The 22,774-nt window shown below is 39.1% G+C and overlaps 1 protein-coding gene across 3 annotated transcripts in view; it reads left to right on the forward strand.

Annotated features, from left to right (window-relative positions):
* The window catches only part of LOC124721467 (WD and tetratricopeptide repeats protein 1-like), a 207,539-nt gene extending 194,466 nt beyond the window's left edge, over positions 1-13,073 (forward strand). The window contains exon 15 of one of the 3 annotated variants that reach the window (XM_047246458.1): positions 11,915-13,073. In XM_047246458.1, the coding sequence (XP_047102414.1) occupies positions 11,915-12,106 (192 nt within the window). In that variant the 3' untranslated portion in view covers positions 12,107-13,073. The remainder of the gene's footprint in view (positions 1-11,914) is intronic. The other 2 variants (XM_047246460.1, XM_047246459.1) reach the window with 2 other exon arrangements.
* The last annotated feature ends 9,701 nt before the right edge of the window (positions 13,074-22,774 follow it).

Below are 22,774 nucleotides of genomic sequence, written 5' to 3' on the forward strand. Positions count from 1 at the left end.
TCATGTGACTCTTGTTCCTTCACAAGGTTTAAAAAACTTTCTATTGCCATTGGATTAGCTTTCCTACATAGTTTGTCATTATATGTGACATTTGTTTGAATACAAAAGCCTTTTAGTGTTAAAATTTGTGCATCATGGTCTGAAAGGCCATTCACCCTTTAACTAACAGAATGCTCATCTAGTAGTGAGGAATGAATAAAAATATTGTCTATGGCTGTGCTACTGTTCCCTTGCACCCTGGTTGGGAAAAACACAATCCACATGAGATCATATGAGTTTAGGAGGTCTGCTAACATCCTTGTTCTTGCACAGTCGTATACAAAATTAATATTGAAGTCACCACACACAACTAATTTCTGGCACTTCCTATAAAGTGAACCAAGAACCCTCTCTAGCTTGAGCAGAAATGCTCTGAAGCAGAGTTAGGAGACCTATAAATGACAACGACAATTAGAAGTTAAGTTTCACTAAATTCAACTGCCCCTGCACAACATTCAAATATCTGTTCAATCCAGTGCTGTGATACATTTACGGAGTCAAATGGAATACTGTTTTTTACGTACATGGCCACTCCCCCAGCCCGCAAGGAACTCCTTAAAAAAAGCCAGCTCTTTAAGCAGTCAGCTGAATCCAAAAGATAAAGCTGTGCTTCAAATTGTGCATTGCTTAATAAAATAAGCTATTACAAATATAGCAGACAGATTTTATCATTGGATCCATTTTTCTGTAATCCATGTAAAATTGCGAGTTTCATTTTGAACACTTATCTTCGCCCTTAAAATTATATGCATATTTCTGTTTGGTATATCATTAATTAACTGGCCTCATCAGTTGAATCAATAATGTCTCACTTGGATAAGCTCTTTATCTGAGACCAGGGATCATTTAACAAAGCAGTTCAACTACTGTCTGAAATTGGCCAAATATACTGGGTAGAACAGAGAACCAACTTTTGGGCATGGCTACAATACTGCTCAATCGTTGCTATTGAGACAGATTTGGTGGTGTGGTTAGGACTAGGGACATATTAAAAACTGATACAGTTCTCCATAAGTTTTTTTTTTTTTTTTTTTTTTTTTTTTTTTTTTAAAAAAAAAAGCATAGTGACCAGTGATAGTGAACCAGAATGATTGGTAATTCATTCCTTCAACATGACAATCTGCGGAACTAAGCCCCTTATTGTTATTAATGTGCAAACGAAAGCTGTAGGTGCTGTGGCCCAACACATGTGTTTTAAAGGAACAATTACATAACTTTAAATTCACATTAGTCTTCAATGAAACTTTTTCCTTGGTTTTGAATACATCTAGTATCAGCTTAATGTAGTATACCTGCAACTTCAAACAAACCTATATTACTTCTTTAGACATTTTTACAATGACTTCATGGGATGCTTCATGTGATTTTTCTTACACATGGTCTGTAATAAAGATATCTGTGTCCCATAACTTCACATCGTGATCGACTTTCCAACAATACCTGCTGTTCTCTCTCTCTCTCTCTCTCTCTCTCTCTCTCTCTCTCTCTCTCTCTCTCTCTCTGCCTTCTCTAAACTTATTTCTTTCTTCACAAGGCACAGAAATATTTGTGCTCTCATTCCTACATAATTGTACCCATATTTTACCGTTTCACCTCTACTAATAACTTTTTCATTAAATTCAACTGTACCATGGATCAAATTCACTTTATATTCCACTCAGTCTATTTTTTCCCGGTATTTTCTCAGTCAGTCAGTCCTCAGTATAATATTAACATACAAATTAGGTATAACTAGAAATTCATGGTCTATTTGAATGATGCTCATTTCTCTTCTTGTATTGAACTGGGTACATTCTATCATTTCACACATGTTCAGTATCTTGTATTCCCTGTGGTTTGCCTGTTGTGTCCATGTTCTGATGTTTCATTTCCCTTACTTCCCCACTGATTTTCAGGTGTGTTTTTCAGTTTTATCATGCTTTTTGTGCTCTAGCAATCTTTCATTATTATTGCAGTCTCATTTGTCAAGCTGTCCTTCTATACGTACTTATCCAAAACACTTGGAATACCTTCTGTGGATAAAATTGAATCAGTGGTAATCATTCCATTGCACGTTTGTCTTTCTCCACAGCTGCAGCTTTTAAATTTGCATCTTGCTTCTTTTTTACAGACTTCCCATTTTAAGACCATATTAATACGTTTTTCTCTGTATATACAAGGAGTACAACTTTGCTTCCGCCATTTTTTGCCCAAAATTTGAGACTTTAATGAAACAAATTGCTTACACATGTATCATTCAAAGTATTTTCCATCGCTGGACAGTAATTTCTCCTATCTTTCGGGCAGTGCACGAATCCTGCGTCAAAAAAATTGTTCATCTTTTGAAGTGATCCATGAATCGATCCAATTTGTGACTTTCTTCATGAAATCGGAAATGTTGGTCAGCCAGGTCATGCGCCATTGATCTAAACTGGTGATAGTGAGAGGGAGCAGTGTCTGGAGAATATGGTGGGTGGAGTAGGACTTCCCATTTTAAAGTTTCCATGTATGTTTTGACCTCTTTTGCAACATGGGGTCGAGCATTGTCATGCTGCAAAATCGTTTTGTCGTGCCTCTTGCTGCATTGCGGTCATTTGTATTTTAGTGCTATCCTCAAACACATTAATTGCATTTGATAATGAGCACCTGTGATTGTTTCACTTGGTTTTAAAACCTCGTGGTACATGACGCTGAGCTGGTCGCACCAAATGCAGAGCATGATCTTGGAGCCACGAATATTTGGTTTGGCTGTTGATGTGGAAGCATGGCTGGGATATCCCCATATTTTTTGCATTTAGGGTTACCATAATGAACCCATTTTTTGTTCCCGGTCACAATGCGAAATAGAAATCCCTTCCATTTTTGCCTCTGAAGCAACTGTTCTCAAACACACAAATGCCGTTCAATGTCTCTTGGTTTCAGCTCACACGGGACCCAAGTTCCTTCTTTCTGAATCATGCCCATAGCTTTGACAGCATTCGAAGAGACTCAGCCGCTGTTTTCTTCATACTGAAACAAAATACTAACAGCTCCCACAAATGACGAGAATTAGGCTTGTAAACTGACATTTTCAATCAAGAACAACTTTATGATGTATACACAAATCAACTAATGTTTGAATGAGGTTATGTTGACCAAGATCCTAGCTAACTGCCTGACATCTGCGATCTGTTTCTTTCGACCACTATTTACCGTTGTCACCACCCATCGGAAAACGGCGGAAGCAAAGTTGTACACCTGCAGGACTGCATGCATGTATTACAAAACAAAATATTCTTCCTTCACTTCATCATTTTCTTCCCCACAGTCATATCCATTGTTTCAAGTGAAGAGGATCTATTTTACACTCCCCAAAGTGCCAGCAACTTGTTGACCAGATATTTTAACACTCTGTCTATTGATTTACGTACAACTGTACACTTTGTATACATCATTAATTTGTTGTATTTACTCATGACTGCCAACTTCTCATCCTAATCATTTATTATATCAGTTTCCCATCTAGTGGCTAGCATTGCTGCCTCAAGATCATGGGGTACCGGGTTCGATTCCCTGCCGGGTGGGGGATTTTTCTCTGCCTGGGGACTGAGTGTTTGTGTTGTTCTCATTTCTTCTTCATCGTCATCATCATCATCATCATCATCATCATTCGTGACAGTAGCTAGATTGGAGTGTGTAAAAATTGGGACTTCATATGGGCACTGATGACCGCACAGTTAAGGCCCCTGGCTAGATTGGATTGTGTAAAAATTGGACTGTGAAAAAATTGGGACTTCATATGGGCTTTGATGACCGCACAGTTGAGGCCTCCCCCTCCCAACCTAACTATCATCATCATCATCATGTTTCCCATACTTGATAATTGGTTAGAAATTACCTGGTAATTATTCTCCAGTACCGTGAAACGATGTCATTCTCCATAGGTGAGTGACGGGCACTGTTGACTGTCAGGTGGAGAACCCATGTTTGAAAACTGGTTCTGTTAGTGATTTTTCCTTGGTGGGAGGAGTGGAACAGGGTGCACTCAATCTTGTGATTCCAATTGAGGAGCTACTTGAGCGAGTAGTAACTCACAAAAACTGACATCGGATGGGATAGTTGTGTGCTGACCCCATGTCCCTCCGTACTGCACCCAGTGATACCATTGGCTGAGAATGATGTGGTGGTCAGTCAGTACTGATGGGCCTGTCAGGACTTGTGGATGGAAATTACCTTTACTGTGAAATAATCATTGCTGAATGATACGAAGCTGTCTCTTAACCTTAAGTCTTGAGAACTGTCTTGAAATATTTGAACATTTATGGATTTAGACCAGCTTTTAATATTAAGGCTTCAGTTGCCAGTTGCAACGGAGGGTCATATTTTGCTTTCTTCCTCACAGTGTTGTGCTACATATTAGCAATGACAGTTGTGTGAAGTGTACACCATGTGAAACACAATACACGGTTGGTATCAAAGTCTTTTGGTATTACATTCCAATGACAAGAGTTAGACGAATGTTCCTATGAGGATTTCTCATAGACTTGAGGTTATCATATGATGGGATGGAATTGTGGAAGATGATGGTAATGCAGAAATTTCCAGGTGTGGCAAGAGTTTATAACACACTGAATTGTTGACGAAACTGTAAAGCCTAGCTGAAGTAGTAACAGTCACTAATAAACGGCATGTCAACCAAAAACAGTCACGTGGGCTATGGAAACAAGTGAAATAAAACAATGGAAACTCCAGATCGAAATATCAAGTATATTAGAGAAAGAACGGATTGAAACTCGTAAAGATGAAATGTTGAGTTGCAGATAGTCACAACAAAAAGACTGTTACATACACTCCTGGAAATGGAAAAAAGAACACATTGACACCTGTGTGTCAGACCCACCATACTTGCTCCAGACACTGTGAGTGGGCTGTACAAGCAATGATCACACGCACGGCACAGCGGACACACCAGGAACCGCGGTGTTGGCCGTCGAATGGCGCTAGCTGCGCAGCATTTGTGCACCGCCGCCGTCAGTGTCAGCCAGTTTGCCGTGGCATACGGAGCTCCATCACAGTCTTCAACACTAGTAGCATGCCGCGACAGCGTGGACGTGAACCGTATGTGCAGTTGACGGACTTTGAGCGAGGGCGTATAGTGGGCATGCGGGAGGCCGGGTGGACGTACCGCCGAATTGCTCAACACGTGGGGCGTGAGGTCTCCACACTACATCGATGTTGTCGCCAGTGGTCGGCGGAAGGTGCACGTGCCCGTCGACCTGGGACCGGACCGCAGCGACGCACGGATGCACGCCAAGACCGTAGGATCCTACGCAGTGCCGTAGGGGACCGCACGGCCACTTCCCAGCAAATTAGGGACACTGTTGCTCCTGGGGTATCGGCGAGGACCATTCGCAACCGTCTCCATGAAGCTGGGCTACGGCCCCGCACACCGTTAGGCCGTCTTCCGCTCACGCCCCAACATCGTGCAGCCCGCCTCCAGTGGTGTCGCGACAGGCGTGAATGGAGGGACGAATGGAGACATGTCGTCTTCAGCGATGAGAGTCGCTTCTGCCTTGGTGCCAATGATGGTCGTATGCGTGTTTGGCGCCGTGCAGGTGAGCGCCACAATCAGGACTGCATACGACCGAGGCACACAGGGCCAACACCCGGCATCATGGTGTGGGGAGCGATCTCCTACACTGGCCGTACACCACTGGTGATCATCGAGGGGACACTGAATAGTGCACCGTACATCCAAACCGTCATCGAACCCATCGTTCTACCATTCCTAGACCGGCAAGGGAACTTGCTGTTCCAACAGGACAATGCACGTCCGCATGTATCCCGTGCCACCCAACGTGCTCTAGAAGGTGTAAGTCAACTACCCTGGCCAGCAAGATCTCCGGATCTGTCCCCCATTGAGCATGTTTGGGACTGGATGAAGCGTCGTCTCACGCGGTCTGCACGTCCAGCACGAACGCTGGTCCAACTGAGGCGCCAGGTGGAAATGGCATGGCAAGCCGTTCCACAGGACTACATCCAGCATCTCTACGATCGTCTCCATGGGAGAATAGCAGCCTGCATTGCTGCGAAAGGTGGATATACACTGTACTAGTGCCGACATTGTGCATGCTCTGTTGCCTGTGTCTATATGCCTGTGGTTCTGTCAGTGTGATCATGTGATGTATCTGACCCCAGGAATGTGTCAATAAAGTTTCCCCTTCCTGGGACAATGAATTCACGGTGTTCTTATTTCAATTTCCAGGAGTGTATTTAGTTTTCAGCCAAAGCCACCACTGATCCAATAGTTCAATAAAAGCTCACCCATCTTGTCATCTACTAGAACCTATAAACACTGAAGAGATATGTATTTCACAGAGTAATATCAGGGTCGTGGGGTTTGGAGGGGATCTGAGTGTCAGATGGCGTAAGACCATTGCTTAGTATACCCGAAGATGTGTGCGGCAGTAAGTTGTTGAAGTATTATGTGCAAATGAAATTATCAGCTCTGATAGAAATCTGAAACCGAAACTTCAACTTAAAAGCTATCCGTGGTCTGTAATACTAACTGGTAGATGAATATCAGAAGGCGGCTTCAGTTATAAAGTAAGCTGTGGCTTAATATTTAATGGCGCAGACTATCATATTTTGTTAAACATGGTGAAGTTTTTACTATGTTTGAATGAATTAGTTTTAGCATTTATGATGCCAAAATATTTTATATGTTAGAAGAGGGGAAAAACCAAAACAGTAGGCTGGTAAAGTTTAACCTGATTGTATGAGCACATACTTAGCCAACAGTTGTGCCCGGCTGATACTTTGTTATACATTGCTAGTTCAGAGTTAATGTATCCTGAGAACTAAACTAGTGTATTGTGTTTTACAAAAAATTATACCTACCTTGCATCACAAGTAAAGAGTTATTTTGATTGATTGGTTGATTTTTTTTTATTGGTCCAGTTATATCATACAGCACAAATTGTACAATTGATATTGGACAGACCAAAGAAAAGTTGATGGAGTACATAAACTTAACAAATAATAGCAAATTAAAGTTAGGTACATATTCCTACAATTTAATTTTTAAGTAACTTGTTTTGTTACATATTCAGGAATTCTTTTACAGAATAGAAACAGTGCTTTCTTAGAAATCCCATTTGTTAAATTTTAAATTCTGGATAAGTAGCAAGTTTTATTTCCTATGGTATCATCTTGTGTAGTATTACACCAGTGTTAATTATGCTCCTCTGAGACACTGCAGTTCTGTGATATTTTTGATGAATATTTGATTTCCCTCTGGTACAATAGTTGGGTACATTTTTGTTTTGTAGTAGTTTCCCTGTTTTCAAGAGGTAGTCCCTAGTGAACAGGATAGTTCCATAAATGAGCAAGCTTGGAACATTCAGAACACCAAGCTCAGTAAAATGAGATTTACAGGACTCCACCTATTAAGGCCACAAATTGTTCTTAGATCTTTGTGTTGAGTGTCCCCAGAAAATGATCCTATTTACATAGTGTAAGTTTTAATTGCACATTTGTTCTTTCTGCAATGAGTATAGGGGAAATTTACATTGAAATTACCACTGACTATAGATTGCTTCTGTCTTTGACATTAGTATACATTTTTCTTACTGTTTTTCTTCAATCGTGTCCTCATGATTTTTACGTATTTGACATCATCATTTCCATATGTAGATTTGTAGGCTATTGGATTGAAAACATTTACAGTTAGCTCACGCATCTGTAAGGATAAAGAAGTTCAGAAAAGGCACCCAACATGATAAAGATTAATATGAACAATGTGCACCACACTTACAGAATTCACCAATGTGGACTTGGTCCACTGGGCACTTTGTTGCTGCCAAATAGTGAACGTTTAAGGGATGTGGTCACTGCTGAATGCATTTTGGTGTAGAGAAAATAGGCTTCTGAGATATTGGCACATCAGTGTCACAAGTGCTCTTTTACTACAATCTCGGAACATAACAATGGACCATCACATCATCAGTGTGTGGAGATCTGGACTTACCCACTCCAGTTGTGAGGAAAGTACAGAGCTGTAGAAACACTCAACATCAAGGTGTTCTTTTTGCTGCATCCCAGTTGTATTAGGTGTACACAAGCTTTCTTGGACACACTCTTTTCTTCCTAGCATCTGGGGATACAAAAAACCTGCTAAAATTTCTACCAAGTATGGTGAATTTGCAGGGAGTATTAAGAACCAACCAACAGAAATAGTTCGTTTTTGTAGTCCTGAGAAAACAACTCTGAAAAACAATGCCTTACTAGCAACATATATGTTTCTTATTGTTGAATTTGAAGGTGGGCTATTTTCATAAGCTGTCACTCTGTATTCGGAAAAATTCTGAGGTAAACCTGGTACATTGTATCCAACCAGAAGAGTACAAGGCAGGATCCTCATTTTAGGAACAACTACTTTTCGAAAGACCACCAAGCTCCACACCTGAACTTTCAAATAAGAAGTATCTTAAAGTGTTTGATTTTTAGATGAAATGATGTTAAAAATAAAATGAAAACTGTGAGCAGCAAGTTGATAAAGTGAGCATTGTTCTCTCTGATGTTTAGAACACTAGGACCTCAGAACCCATTACTGTTCTTCATGCATCTCAAAGTAAGATGCTATGTACTAAACACAGTGTGTGATTGGTCCAAGATCACTAATGAGGAGTGAATATGTCTAGACTCATCAATAAGACATAACTCGGGCAAAGGTGTATTTTTGAGTTATGACTGTGAACATACCATTGTCGTTGTTTGAGTGCTGATTACTAAGGAGGACAGATGGAACTGGCTTAAACTATGATATTTCAGTTGGCCCCATGGGAAGTGGATCTGAGATAGTTTGCAGCTGAGACACAGCACCTGATCACATTAAGATCCCTTACACAATGTTATGGTACTTGACAGTTAGCTCTAAACATCACCCTCCTTCCACTTTTCAAGTTGTTGCTGTTCATCTAATGTTGGCTTCACTAGGAGTTTATTGAAATCCTTGGAGTAAATTGTGAATAGTTGTGTATGTTCTCATTTCTTGAGAGCTTCTTAGTCACTTTCGGTGTAGGTTAAGAAGATACCATTCTGTCATTAATAACTGAACTCTTGTTATACACAAGATTATCTTATGCTGATATCACCTTATGAGAATCTCTTCCAGTTTTGATAAGGTTTAAATTCTACTAGGAAGGAAGGAAACAAGAAAAAAGAGTAGACTGTAACATCTCTCCAGTAATGCAGTCCTCACAGGCATATTAAATTTTTATTTGTTCAAGGACAACGAAAGTAACCAGTCTTTTTGAAGAAACGAACATGGTAGAATGTGCCACTGCACAGATATAGGCTTGACTCTGTCGTGGCATACCATCAGTGAGATGGAACTGGTATAAATTGTGATACATTCAATTGGCCCCTCTTAGATGTGGGAAATGGATTTGACACTGTTTGCAGCTCGAGACAAAACACTGGGTCGTATTCAGATCCATTACACAATGTCCAAATTGTCCCTATCTTCAATGGTGATTCGGTGTAAGTCATGCAGAGTTCATGATCATTGTCGACCCTTAAAAATAATTTGTTTCAATCAGTCCCACACAGGTTCGTTTATCTCATGTTCGGGGAACAGGTAGGCTACTCCAATCTGTTGATTCTTGCATGCTGACAGGTCGTGTTCATGAAAACAAGCATGATTAGCACACAAGTTATCAACTGTCAAGATGAAATTTTCACCAAAATGTTGGTTGCAGAACCTTGTTCCTGTGCTGTAGAGCAGAGGAATTGCCCTCAAACATGAGAGATATGGTACAGTGGTCCCATTTAGTGCTATCCTAGAACATCACTCCACTACCACCTTGTTGCACATGTGATATACAGTATTGCTGGTGTTCAATCTACCAGGTTGCCTTCAAACATATTGTCAGTGTACAAATACATCATAATTTACCCCATAAACATCACCCAGTTGTGGTGTGCAATGTGTGCCTGCCATGGTCTTTGGGAATGGAGATTCTCATCATGCATTTGTCTCCTAATAGTTTGATGTGATACATGACATCCTGTAGCCTCTCTGAATGCCGAATTCAGTTCTAGAGCACTCAGCGTGCAGTTCCGCTGACTTTAAAGTTGTAGATATCAGTCATTCCATGTACCTGTCAAATGTGGAACTGATTCTGTGACTGCACCATGTCAAGAAAATTCCCTGGTTAACAATCATTCTGCGCATAATGTGAAGAAGTTGACCTGATGATCGATTGTCCTTCATGATGTGGTGGATGTTCACTCCACTGTTCCGCAGACATCTTTAATACATCCCTTCTGGTGCTCTACTTTCAACTGCGATGCTCCAATTAATTTTAATTTGGCATTTTACTTGTAGATAATGCTTATGGTAACACTGTGTGTGTGTGTGTGTGTGTGTGTGTGTGTGTGTGTGTGTGTGTGTGTGCACGCGTGAGCTTTTTTTTTTTTTACAAACAGTGTCAGGAGTGGCCTTCCTATCGGTACAGGAACAGGTAAAATAGCAACACACCTGAACAGTGTAATGGGGTGATGAAACACTTTTCTTAATGTGTGTATATATGAGGACAGTTAGTCTGAGATTTGAGGCCTGTGTATTACAGTGAGGTGCCAGTCTCTCAACTGTTGCACCCATCACCTAGTAATTGTATTTGGAGGCACATCTTTTGAGAAGGCCATGGGTGTCCCCCACCCCCTCTCCCACCCCCCACCCACCACCCCAAGCACTTCTTTCAGGCTTTGCACAGTTTCCCTCTTCCCACTGTCATTTTACTATCTTTGCACAAACTGAACAATACTGCGTGCATTAATAAGGAACTATTTGTCATAGTGTATTAGTACATGTTTCTTTAATCTTTGTTACAAATTTCTTCATAATCAATGAACTCAGTATGAGTGGCCAAGCAGCTTACTGTAGGCGTGTTCTTGTACTTTGTCAGAAAATGTCATATGGAAGTTCTGACACAAAATAAACTAGACTGATGATGTAAATTTGTGTACTTACCAAATACATCCAGGTAGTAGTAGTTGTGATCAAAATGGGACCGATTTAAATTGACAGATCTGCATTAATTCCTTTCACTGCTCAAAATATTTCTACATGATGTTTTCCATTATGCTGTTGAGGAACTCTCTTTCACTCTCAGGTGGAGTGCAAGAACACTGCTGTTGTAAACTACTCATCTGCTACCATTGAGAAAATTTTTATGAAACTTGTCACAGAGAAAGGCTCAACCCAAGATCAACAAATAGTCACACACAAATACTCCATGGCAAATAGTTTCTTGTTAGCAATAGCAGTCTCATTTCTCTTGTGCCAGTATACTGCATTTTGTGTCATTGATGTCTTGTTGAGCTATTTTGAGCGTGGGAGCAATCTCCTGAAGGTAGTCTTCAACATGTGATGTCTTCATAATTTCCACGGAGAATTAATCTCTGTGGTAAGAGTTCTGAATATTTTTTATTGTAATAGTGGTGTTTCAGTTAGCTGATATATGGGAGACTTGACAAGTGACCAGACAAAACTGGTTTCAAATTTTTGAGTGATTCAGTTCTGTGTATTTTTCGTAATGCATGTGTTTTCTGCTACTTAGAAAAATGGCAGTTGCTCTGAATTTAAAGTGGTAATAATACTAATAATTTTTTGAAGTATCTGCCTCCTTGATTTCATAAAAATCTAAAAGTTGCATTTTTGCCACACCCTAGACCACTGAAAGCACAGTCCCACAAAACTACAAATTTTTAAGGTGGATCAGCCAACGAGCATGGGAAGTAAAGATAAATAGACATAATTAGTCCTGCAGTGTGAAGCTGTTACGTACTAACATATGGTTTTTTTTTTCAGCAAAATACTGTAGCTAAATTTCTTATATTTCATCTTTTACAGGATGGTTCCAAAAATGATAGAGAGGTGTTAAACCTATATGATGCTGCATCTGCAAACCAAAAACGAATGAATGCAGATCCATTTGAAGTAATGCTTATAAATATGGGTTATCGTATCCAGGCGATGCGGGGTGGAAATTCAGAGTCTAGTAACGAGGGAGATCATCCCACAATTAATTGCCGGCCAAGTTAACAGTAGTAGATCACATGTGGCAGTGTAATGATTGAATGTTCCCTCAAACCAAAGTATTAGTTGTTGGGAACTGTTGGAAAAGCTGAACTTATACTAAATTGATAGAATTGTATTGTACATTATGCACATATTTTTAATATTTGTGAGATATTTAATTGCACGAATAGTGTAATGATATAAAGTGTGTATTTGTATAGACTTTTGAGAGTCTACATTTTGCATTGTGGCGTTTATGCTTGAGAATATTTTGAAGAGGTATCATGAGTGTTCATATCTACATAAAAATATTTATTAAAAATGTTTGAGAAATGAACAAGCGATTTCTTTTAATATTTTTGTGTGCTTGATGTAAAGTTGTCTGAAATTCAGAAATTTCATTGAAAATATGTTAGCACAAACCCTGTAGATATGTATATGTTGTTGTTTCATTAAAGGTAATTGATACTTCATGAATGACAGAGAGAGCATCAGGAGTTCCTGTTTTCTAGCCATCTCTTGCATATGATAGATCATAATTTCATAAAAAAATAATTTTCTCCCCAATGCAGCTGGCGGAAAACCTGTTGTGGAAATTAATGATTTAATTCACCTACAAGAAGCAAAGGAGTTGGTGAAGTTATAACCAAGACAGATCGATGCAGTGAGGATTACAGTATTATTTGCAGTTATACAGAATGGGTAATTTTGGATTTGGGGTCACAAACGCATACAAGGAACATGGAAAAATTTTAAACTGCCTTAAAAATTCTTGGCCATAAATATATCAGGTAAATTTAATAAGTTGTTACTAGGTCTTTACCAGATCTTGTCAATTACTAGGTGCAAAATACCTTTATGTGTAACTGTACTCTAGAAGACTGAACATGTATGTGATGTTTTTATTTATTATTTGTGTATATGTTTTTTCTGTTTGCTGAGGAAAACATGTAAGAATACTGATCAAAATATGTTGTCCTTGAATTCTCTACTTACTGTTTCTATTATTTTGTGTTGTCATTGTCATCAGCACCCAAAAACAGGTGTCAGGTATAATTTTGATACACTGTGTTTTATTGTGTTGTGTAAATTATGTTACATACACCCAGTTATGTTATAAGCATCCAGTGCGAGGAGATCTTCATGTACGTGTAACATATCAGTAAAAAATATATATAGTACACATTTACAAAACACTACATGATAATATTTCCACAGATAATACATGAGGTGGTCCTGCAGGATGATTAAAAAAATTGGACATAATTTAAAAATCATACCACAAACATTTGAATGTGTAAATAAGACAAATGTTAGGCTATTATAGCCAAGCATTGTTGAAACAAAAAAGGTTAAAAGTATTACTTATACGTATTGCATTACTGCACTGAAACAGTGTCGAAGCCAAGTATTTCATAGTATTCTTGTTATGTGACCCAGTTAATGATTTGTCACCAAAAATAATCAATTTTTGAGAATATATTATTATTGGATAGATCAAACAATCTACTCACCTAGCTGCAGCAGAAGAAAACTCGGGTTAAAGAAACATGCAAGCTTGAGCCACTGGCTCCTTCTGACAAAAGGGTTGAAGGGGGAGGATGAGGGATGAAGTAAAAGGACTGATAAGGCTTAGGAAATTAGGAGAGTTCAGAAAAGTCACCCAGAACCCCGGCTCAGCAGAGACTTGCCACATGGTAAGTCCCCCCTAAGATTATGTTCTGGGTGACTTCTCCAAAGTATATTCATTGTGAGATTAAATATCACTTTTGTATGTTTGCTTTCAAACAAAAATTGTTTTGATGAAGGATCCTACATCTGCATACATATTCCGCAAGCCTCCATACAGTACATGGTGGAGTGTACCATGTATCACTGCTGTTCATTCCATTTCTTGTTCCTCTTGCAAATGGAACAACGGAAAAACCCACTCTGTATATGCTTCCATATAGGCCCTGGTTTCTTATATCTCGACTGTATGGTCCTTAAACAGGATGTATGTTGATGGTAGTAGGATTTATCTCCACTGTGTCACAAATGCTGGTTCTCTAAACTTCCTCATGAAAAGAACTTACTCTTCCCTCCTGAGATTCCAATTTAAGTTTAAGGAATATTTTTTAAATGCTTGCATGTTGATTGAAGCTGTTGGTAACAAGTCCAGCTGCACACATATAAATTGCTTTGATATCATCTTTTAATTTGACCTATTGGTGATCCCAAACACTTGAGAATGTGTCACAGAAGTGCTCTGTTCTCTGCCTCCTTTATAGATGAGTTATACATTAGTAGAATTCTCCCTGTAGACTGAAATCAACATCTGTCTTCCCAACAACATACGTTACATACTCATTCCATTTGATGTCACTTTGCAGTGTTATGCCTAAATATTTAATTGATATGAAAGTGTCAAGCAAGTGCACCACTAATATTTTATTTGAACATTATGAGATTGATTCTGCTTTAAGCAAACATAATTTTCTTCCCTGCCGGCCGGAGTGGCCGAGCGGTTCTAGGTGCTACAGTCTGGAACCGCGCGACCACTATGGTCCCAGCTTCGAATCCTGCCTCAGTGCACCTAAGGAGGTTAGTTCGGTTTAAGTAGTTCTAAGTTCTAGGGGACTGATGCCCTCGGCCGTTAAGTCCCATAGTGCTCAGAGCCATTTGAATTTTCTGCCCCCCCCCCCCCCCAACCCCCTCCCCCCTCCTCCTCATCCATATATGTATTTTCAGTGGGTTGATTATATTGTTGCTAATGTAGCCATTGGTCATCTGAAGTACAACTGATATTTTGATACTGTTTGTCATCTGCAGTTTTTGAAATTTTTTGGATTCCAGGTTTTCATGTTTCATAAACAGTGACGCTGTGTTCATTTACGATTACAGTTCCATGGGGGACCATGTGAGAACTGTTTATGAAATTTTTTGTAAGCAGTAATACAGTGTGTGTTTAATGAGTACAGTTTCACAGAATCATAACAGCATGAAACAACAAAAATTGCAAATTACAGACTATACCAAAATGTCAGCTGTGCAGCAAATGAGGAGACACCTATATGAGCAACAATATGTCCCATTAAGAAAATACAATAAAATTGCTGAATACAGTGAAACTTCATCAAAACAAATGTGGTTGAAAAATAAGAAAAATTGTGTTTGCTCAAGGGAGAATCCTTCTTCAAAACAAATTTAAAAAGTAAGAAGCATAAAGCTATGCTGTAGTTGTGAACATAGAGGCATTTTGTTTTTGTAGCTGCTGTTCGTGTTTGCTTTTTTATAGAGAAGAGAAAACTGGAAAGGAAATGACAGATAAAATGACCTTTAGCTATTAAACAACTGACAAGGGGATGACGTGGTGGGGGATGTGCATCAGAGAACAGACTGAGTAGTGTTGTTGTTTTAAGATACCGGTTATCTGATTGTAGTGCACACCGGTGGACCTATGTTCAGAAAAGTTATCCTTGAAAATTGGATAAGTTTGCCATCCATTAAAGCATGTTTGATCCTTGAAATATTATTATCGCCCAGCGCATAAAGTCCAAATTTGCACTGTGAGATGGGGGATTGATATTGGTCAAAAGTGAGTTTTTCTTTTTTATTCTTGCTTTAATTTCTCTTTTGATAACAACTGATAATCACCTTCATAGTCTGCAAATCATATGACAAAGAGATAAAATACAATTGATTTGATTTTTTAATATGCCTTAGGCAATACAGATTTGATAATTGTGATATGATTTGCAATTTTCAGGGTGTGGTGGTCATATAAACATTGGTAACATAATTGTTCTTGCACCATGAAGGACACATCATAGCAGTGCCATTTGATTTTTAATACTTTTAAGGCCAACTAATTTAATTAACAATCTGAAATATTTTTGTTTCATCCATACCCTACATACTATAACATGTTCCAAAAGGCAAGTGAGCTTAAAATCCAATAAATTAGTAATGGGATTTTAATTGCAACTTTATGTTTAGAAATTGCATGTAAGTTCTGAAACAGTACAGGTGCACATCAAATTTCCTTAGTCACATTTTTAACCTGTTGAAAGAAGTACGTCACGTGGCTGACAAAATACTGTACATGTTGGAGGGAAAACTGTTATAATATGACAGTGAATGGTTACTGACTGTGCTTGCCTGATGATAATGAAATAAGTCAGTACTCAGAGAACAAGAATAAAAGAACCATGCATAACTTATTAAATGTATCTTTATTAGACAACTGTGACTGTTACTTCAAGTGAACGTATGTGATTATGAAACACCTTCTCCAGACACAATTTTTCACCTGATTGCTTACATTTATTCAGTGTTGCTACTGTGTGTGAGGCAAGACTTGTTTTCTTTTATTGTTTGTGAAGCATTCATTTTTGTTCCATGTCTTCAAAACTCGTAGCCATTTTTTGGAGGTTCTTCCAAATTATTAAAATATTTTGTGTGGTTGGTTTTGTGTGTGCCACGCTCCTTCTAGCTCTCAATACATTAGCTAGCAATGAATAGAAGCATGATAAGCACAGTAGTGAACATAGGCAGTAGGTGCAAAAACATCAAGAGTATGAAATAAATTTCATGAAATAGATAGCAACAAACAATCTGTATCTGCCATTCACAGTAAATTATGTACATTGTCGCAAATAACAAATGATACAAATGTGATATTACACGTTTGGTAGAAACTGACATAAAAAAGAACTAGCCTATTTTAATATTCCCTTATCAGAAAAGCACCTACAAAATTACTGATGATTTTAAAAGATAAGGCATAAAAGCAGACTTCACAAAAAATAAAATAAATTTTTTCCCAGTTTTGCAGGAGACTGGATACATTAAAGAGGAACCACATGTCTATAATATCAAATGTCCAGACTGTCCCGGCTTTTACAGAAGTGGAACAGATAGATCATGGCAGCTCAGCGATTAAATGCGCAACAGAAATATCAGTAGCAACACATGTAATGACAGCAGATATAACTTATGAGATGTCACTAATCAGCTCACAATCTGCACAGTTTGAAGCATCCAACCTTACTGGTACTATAATGCACAGACATGAATAATGAACAAATGGACAGTGAGTAGAATAGACTACTATATGTTTAGCAATGACTGCATCTTCATAAACATGCACACACACACACACACACACACACACACACACACACAAAGTGGGGCTAGAGTGAAGCTCAGATCCACTTAACATAAGGTTGTCAGACATCCACGTGCAGCTGAGCTGCTTCTTTATGTGGTGGATGTCGGACCTGCCAAAAATCCAACTGGGCCAGTTGAATCACACCAATCCATCTACGTTTCCCCATACACAGCAAGGTTTGGCTCGGCATGATGCCATTTGGCCTGTTATATTGTTGGTGTGTGGTGGCCTTAAAGGTGGAACATTGTGGGGGATGGAATGTAATTAGTTTCCACCTTGATGAACACATATGTCTTAGTACAGGACTTTCTGTGTGCCAACAATAATTTCCTTGAAACTTCCTGGCAGATTAAAACTATGTGCCGGACCGAGACTCGAACTCGGGACCTTTGCCTTTCGCGGGCAAGTGCTCTACTGGCGAAAGTAAAGCTGTGAGGACGGGGCGTGAGTCGTGCTTAGGTAGCTCAGTTGATAGAGCACTTGCCCGCGAAAGGCAAAGGTCCCGAGTTCGAGTCTCGGTCCGGCACACAGTTTTAATCTGCCAGGAAGTTTCATATCAGTGCACACTCCGCTGCAGAGTGAAAATCTCATTCTGGAAATAATTTCCTTGTAGGTAGATACTATTTTAGATATTTACAAGAATTTCCTGTGACATTAAGATACTCTAATTTACATTAAAATATTTTATAATTTATGCACTTGGTCATTGACAGAAGACAGAATGTGGTAGTAGCCTGCAATTAATTGTTAATTGAGTAAAGTCCATTCTAACTTTATGGATGTTATTTGTAGGCAGATGATTATTGCTCCTGATATTAACTTCCTTAAAATTTTTGAGAATGCTGGAAAATGTTAAAGTGGGTGGATATTTGGTATTATTTTTTTATCTTATTTTCTTATAAACCACTTTATAAGAAAATGGTTGAACTTCAGCATTTTTCTGTGAGGCAGTAAATGATATTACTGTTAAATGATTGATTACACAAATAAGAAATTATTAAACTCAGAACAATACATTAATTTTGTTGATACTTTATCCTTATCACTAGAATTTTTTTTTATTTTAAAGGTTTTATGGTAATCATTACACCTTCAGGTTTAATGGAACTTGGCCAGATCCTCACATCATACAGAATGACTATCTAGTATTTTTTAGTATATACCTATTTCTGAACAGCTCTGTACTACAACTTTATCAAATTTATCTTCATCTCATAAACAAACTTTTAATATTTACTTCACAAGCCACTGCACATTTACATGTACAACTATATCTGTACTCTGCAACTCACTATCCACTGGGTAATGAAGGATATGTAGAATACATCAACATTTGTAGTTTCCAACAGATTATACTATAGACAGAATCAATTTCCTCCTTTGTTTTCGACATGTGGATGGTATGTTTGTCAGTAGCTTCTCCCTCCTCCTCATCATCAACCACCTTTTACATCCAGTGTTCTCCAGTTTGTAGTTTGTATCTTAATCTCTGTCTTCCCCTACAATTGTTACCCTCTGTATCTCCCTTTTGTACCATGTGAATGATTCTATGTATCATATTGTCGCCTCTTCTAGATAGCATTTTTTTTTCCTTTCAATGCTAATTCTGCTGGGAACCTCCTCATTTCTTATAAGTCCACTCAATTTTCATAATTTTTCTGTAATTCTGTATGTCAAACTCTTTGATTCTCTTCCTTTCTGATTTGTCCACAGTTCTTGATTCACTTACATACAATGCTGTGCTCTGTACATGTATCCTCATAAAGCTGTTTCTAAATTTAAGGTCTGTGTTTGCTATTAGTTACATTCTTTTGATAAGGAATCTTCTCTTTACCTGTGCCTCCTGTGTTGTACTTCGCTTCGTCAGTAATGAGTTATTTTACATCCAAAGTAGCAGAATTCCTTCTTCATATGCTATGTGGGCACCAATTTGGATTTTACACATATTCAGTGCTCAGTGAACTGTTCTTTCTATTGAACAGGTTCTATAATTCTTCCTTGCTTTCACAAAGGGTAGCAGTATTGTAAAAGAATCTTATCATTGGTATCCTTTTGCACTGAATTTTTTTCAAACTTCTGAATCTTTTTTTATTCCCTTCATTGCTTTTTCTGAGTGATCATATACATAACTAGGTCTAGACTGGGACTTAGCATCTATTCCACAATGCCAGGTCTTGTGAGCGATGACGTCTCAGTCGGCGAAAGATTCGAGTCCAGGTAGAGAGGCATTTTCACATCGAACAATAGCAAGGGTGAACCATCCACTTCCAGTATTCCCTGTGCCAGCATCGAGACTAAAATCAACTAGACATCCACGGAAAAATATGGGTCCATTCAATATAACACTTTCTCCGGTTCCATTTGTGCCAAGTTTATTTTCGAGGCTTAATATGTGTTTGTAGACAGGCATGCGGTGGCGGCGTTGACGATACACACATTGACGAGGCATAGTGCTTCAATGCTGTTGCAGATAGAGCTCACAGCGGAATGATTCCGCTGGCGTGCACTGCCCGCTTATATAGGGAGTGAACAACCTTGGTTACGTAACGGAGCTGATAAGGGATTTAGACTCTGCAGGCACCAGCAAGCGAGCAGTTTACAAAAATATAGAAAACATTGAACTTACTACAACATCAGGAGACAAGAAAAATCACATTCCAGTCAAGAGTGTGGCAGCCCACGCCCTCGTCGATGGACCTTGTGTATTTCTTGGATGTTCACTTAATTTTAGCTTTGATATAAATGACCAAAATCTTTATTAGCAATTTCAAACATATGATATGTGCGATAGGCAATTACATCTCTATCATTAAAACTTTCAAGTCCAGGTACGCTAGAAACTCCACTACCACCTCTCACCATGGCAACAGTGAACCATCCATTTCCATGTGAGAATGTGTCGTTTATATCCAAGCTAAAATTAAGTGAACATCCAAGAAATACACAAGGTCCATCGACGAGGGTGTGGACTGCCACACTCTTGACTGGAATGCGATTTTTCTTGTCTCCTGATATTGTAGTAAGTTCAATGTTTTCTATATTTTTGTAAACTGTTGTGCGATGACGAGGTCGATATCTCAGGCATGCTGAAAATGTAACTCTAACTCGTGATGTAACTCTGTACTATAACTATTAATAAAGTGTGAACTGTAGCGTCAGCCATTAACCGTACAAGGGTACATCTCGAACTGGGGGCTAAAGGATGCAACAGTTTTGAAAAATTAACAAAGCATAGTGCCGCACTGCCCGCTGGACGCCTAGCCAGTTGGTTACACAACCCGCTTGGCTCGGTGCCAGGCCGGCGCACCAGCAGACGCGCACACCTAGAACACCCAGTGTGCGCGTATGGGATAACACTCGCTTGCTGGTGCCTGCAGAGTCTAAGTCCCTTATCAGCTCCGTTACGTAACCGAGGTTGTTCGCTCCCTATATAAGCGGGCAGTGCACGCCAGCGAATCATTCTGCTGTGAGCTCTATCTGCAACAGCATTGAAGCACTATGCCTCGTCGACGTGTGTATCATCAACGCCGCCACCGCATTCTGTAGAGTCATAAGCAGATTTACCAAAATCTTTATTAGCAATTTCAAACATATGATATGTGCGATAGGCAATTACATCTCTATCATTAAAACTTTCAAGTCCAGGTACGCTAGAAACTCCACTACCACCTCTCACTATGGCAACAGTGAACCATCCATTTCCATGTGAGAATGTGTCGTTTATATCCAAGCTAAAATTAAGTGAACATCCAAGAAATACACAAGGTCCATCAACGAGGGTGTGGACTGCCACACTCTTGACTGGAATGCGATTTTTCTTGTCTCCTGATATTGTAGTAAGTTCAATGTTTTCTATATTTTTGTAAACTGTTGTGCGACGACGAGGACGATATCTTCTGCTGTCGCACGACAGTTTACAAAAATATAGAAAACATTGAACTTACTACATCAGGAGACAAGAAAAATCGCATTTCAGTCAAGAGTGTGGCAGCCCACGCCCTCGTCGATGGACCTTGTGTATTTATTGGATGTTCACTTAATTTTAGCTTGGATATAATTGACACATTCTCACATGGAAATGGATGGTTCACTGTTGCCATAGTGAGAGGTGGTAGTGGAGTTTCTAGTGTACCTGGACTTGAAAGTTTTAATGATAGAGATGTAATTGCCTATCGCACATATCATATGTTTGAAATTGCTAATAAAGATTTTGGTAAATCTGCTTACGACTCTACCTCTCCACATTGAGCTTACTACAACATCAGGAGACAAGAAAACTCGCATTCCAGTCAAGAGTGTGGCAGCCTACTGTGCCTCCTTATTAATTATGAATTGAGCAAGTACCTGCTTATTGAAGTTACCTTTAGCATTGGGCAGGATGGGTTGCATGCTTCATTGCAGTTTAGAGCTATGTCAGTGGTGGTGGAGCTGAACTCAGCAGAGGAAGCAGTCTAAATTTGCCCCACCTAGGGAAAGGGTGTCTCTTTAGGAGTAAGCTGTGATGTCGAATCCTTGTCCTCCAAGCTGAGGGTTGGAGTGATGGGTCAACCATTATCCATAAATGGACTGTTTCACAGATTTTTGCACTTGGATTACCACATGATCACAACTGTTTTCATAATCAAAAATAGGTCTTTCACACACATATGTTGATTGAAATAATGTAGCACAATAATGTTGCACTTTTATAAACTCATTGTGGAGACGTAGGCACTCTTCCTGAGGAAAACAATGTAGATGTCCTGGACAGTTTTAATGTAAAAAGGGTTTGTCTTTAAAATGTAAATGACATTGCAGATCAATCGGTTACATCTGCATATCCCTAGGGGCACATTCAACTGAAACGGTAAATGGTCTTGAAAGCAGATATAAGGTTGACAGTGTCCTCAAAACATTTAGAGAACTGTCATTTATTCTTTCAAGGCCACAATGAATTCTTCAGACATCACATGTTTTAATGGCAGTGAGCTTAGGGAAATGGATGGTGTTTTGTTTTTAAATTCTTTCCTCAATGTATTATAATTTCATTTCATAGCAAATTTGCAGTACCTGTTGATTATTTGACTGTATAATAAATACTGAGAATTGTCATCCCTCCCTTCTGTCATTCCCATTCATTTTCAAAGGCTTGTGGAGATAAATAACTGGACCGCCTCTCTTTATGCAGACAACCACAGGACCTGTGAACGTCTTTCATCGGTTGTGGTTGGAACTTCTTTTACAGTCTTCTAGGTCTGTGACCCCATGACCACCTCCCTTTTTTCCAGTTTTTAGATTTGGTGTCACCTTTTATGCCTTTACTGTGTGTGCTTAATGTTCATTATTTTATAATTCGACTCCCCTTGACCTGATCCATACACTTTTAGCAGACCCTCTTTCCTCTGTGCCACACTTCAGAATTGCGGGACTGATGACCTCACTGTTTGGTCCCATAAACCCTCTCAGTTAATCAATCAACGTCTTTCACACCATGAATAAATAGCGAAGGGTAAACAGCACTGACACCACGATTCTGCTAAACTGAAGAGTGTTGTGGCAAC

Source organism: Schistocerca piceifrons, chromosome X (genome assembly GCF_021461385.2).
Source record: "Schistocerca piceifrons isolate TAMUIC-IGC-003096 chromosome X, iqSchPice1.1, whole genome shotgun sequence".
Taxonomy (NCBI): domain Eukaryota; kingdom Metazoa; phylum Arthropoda; class Insecta; order Orthoptera; family Acrididae; genus Schistocerca; species Schistocerca piceifrons.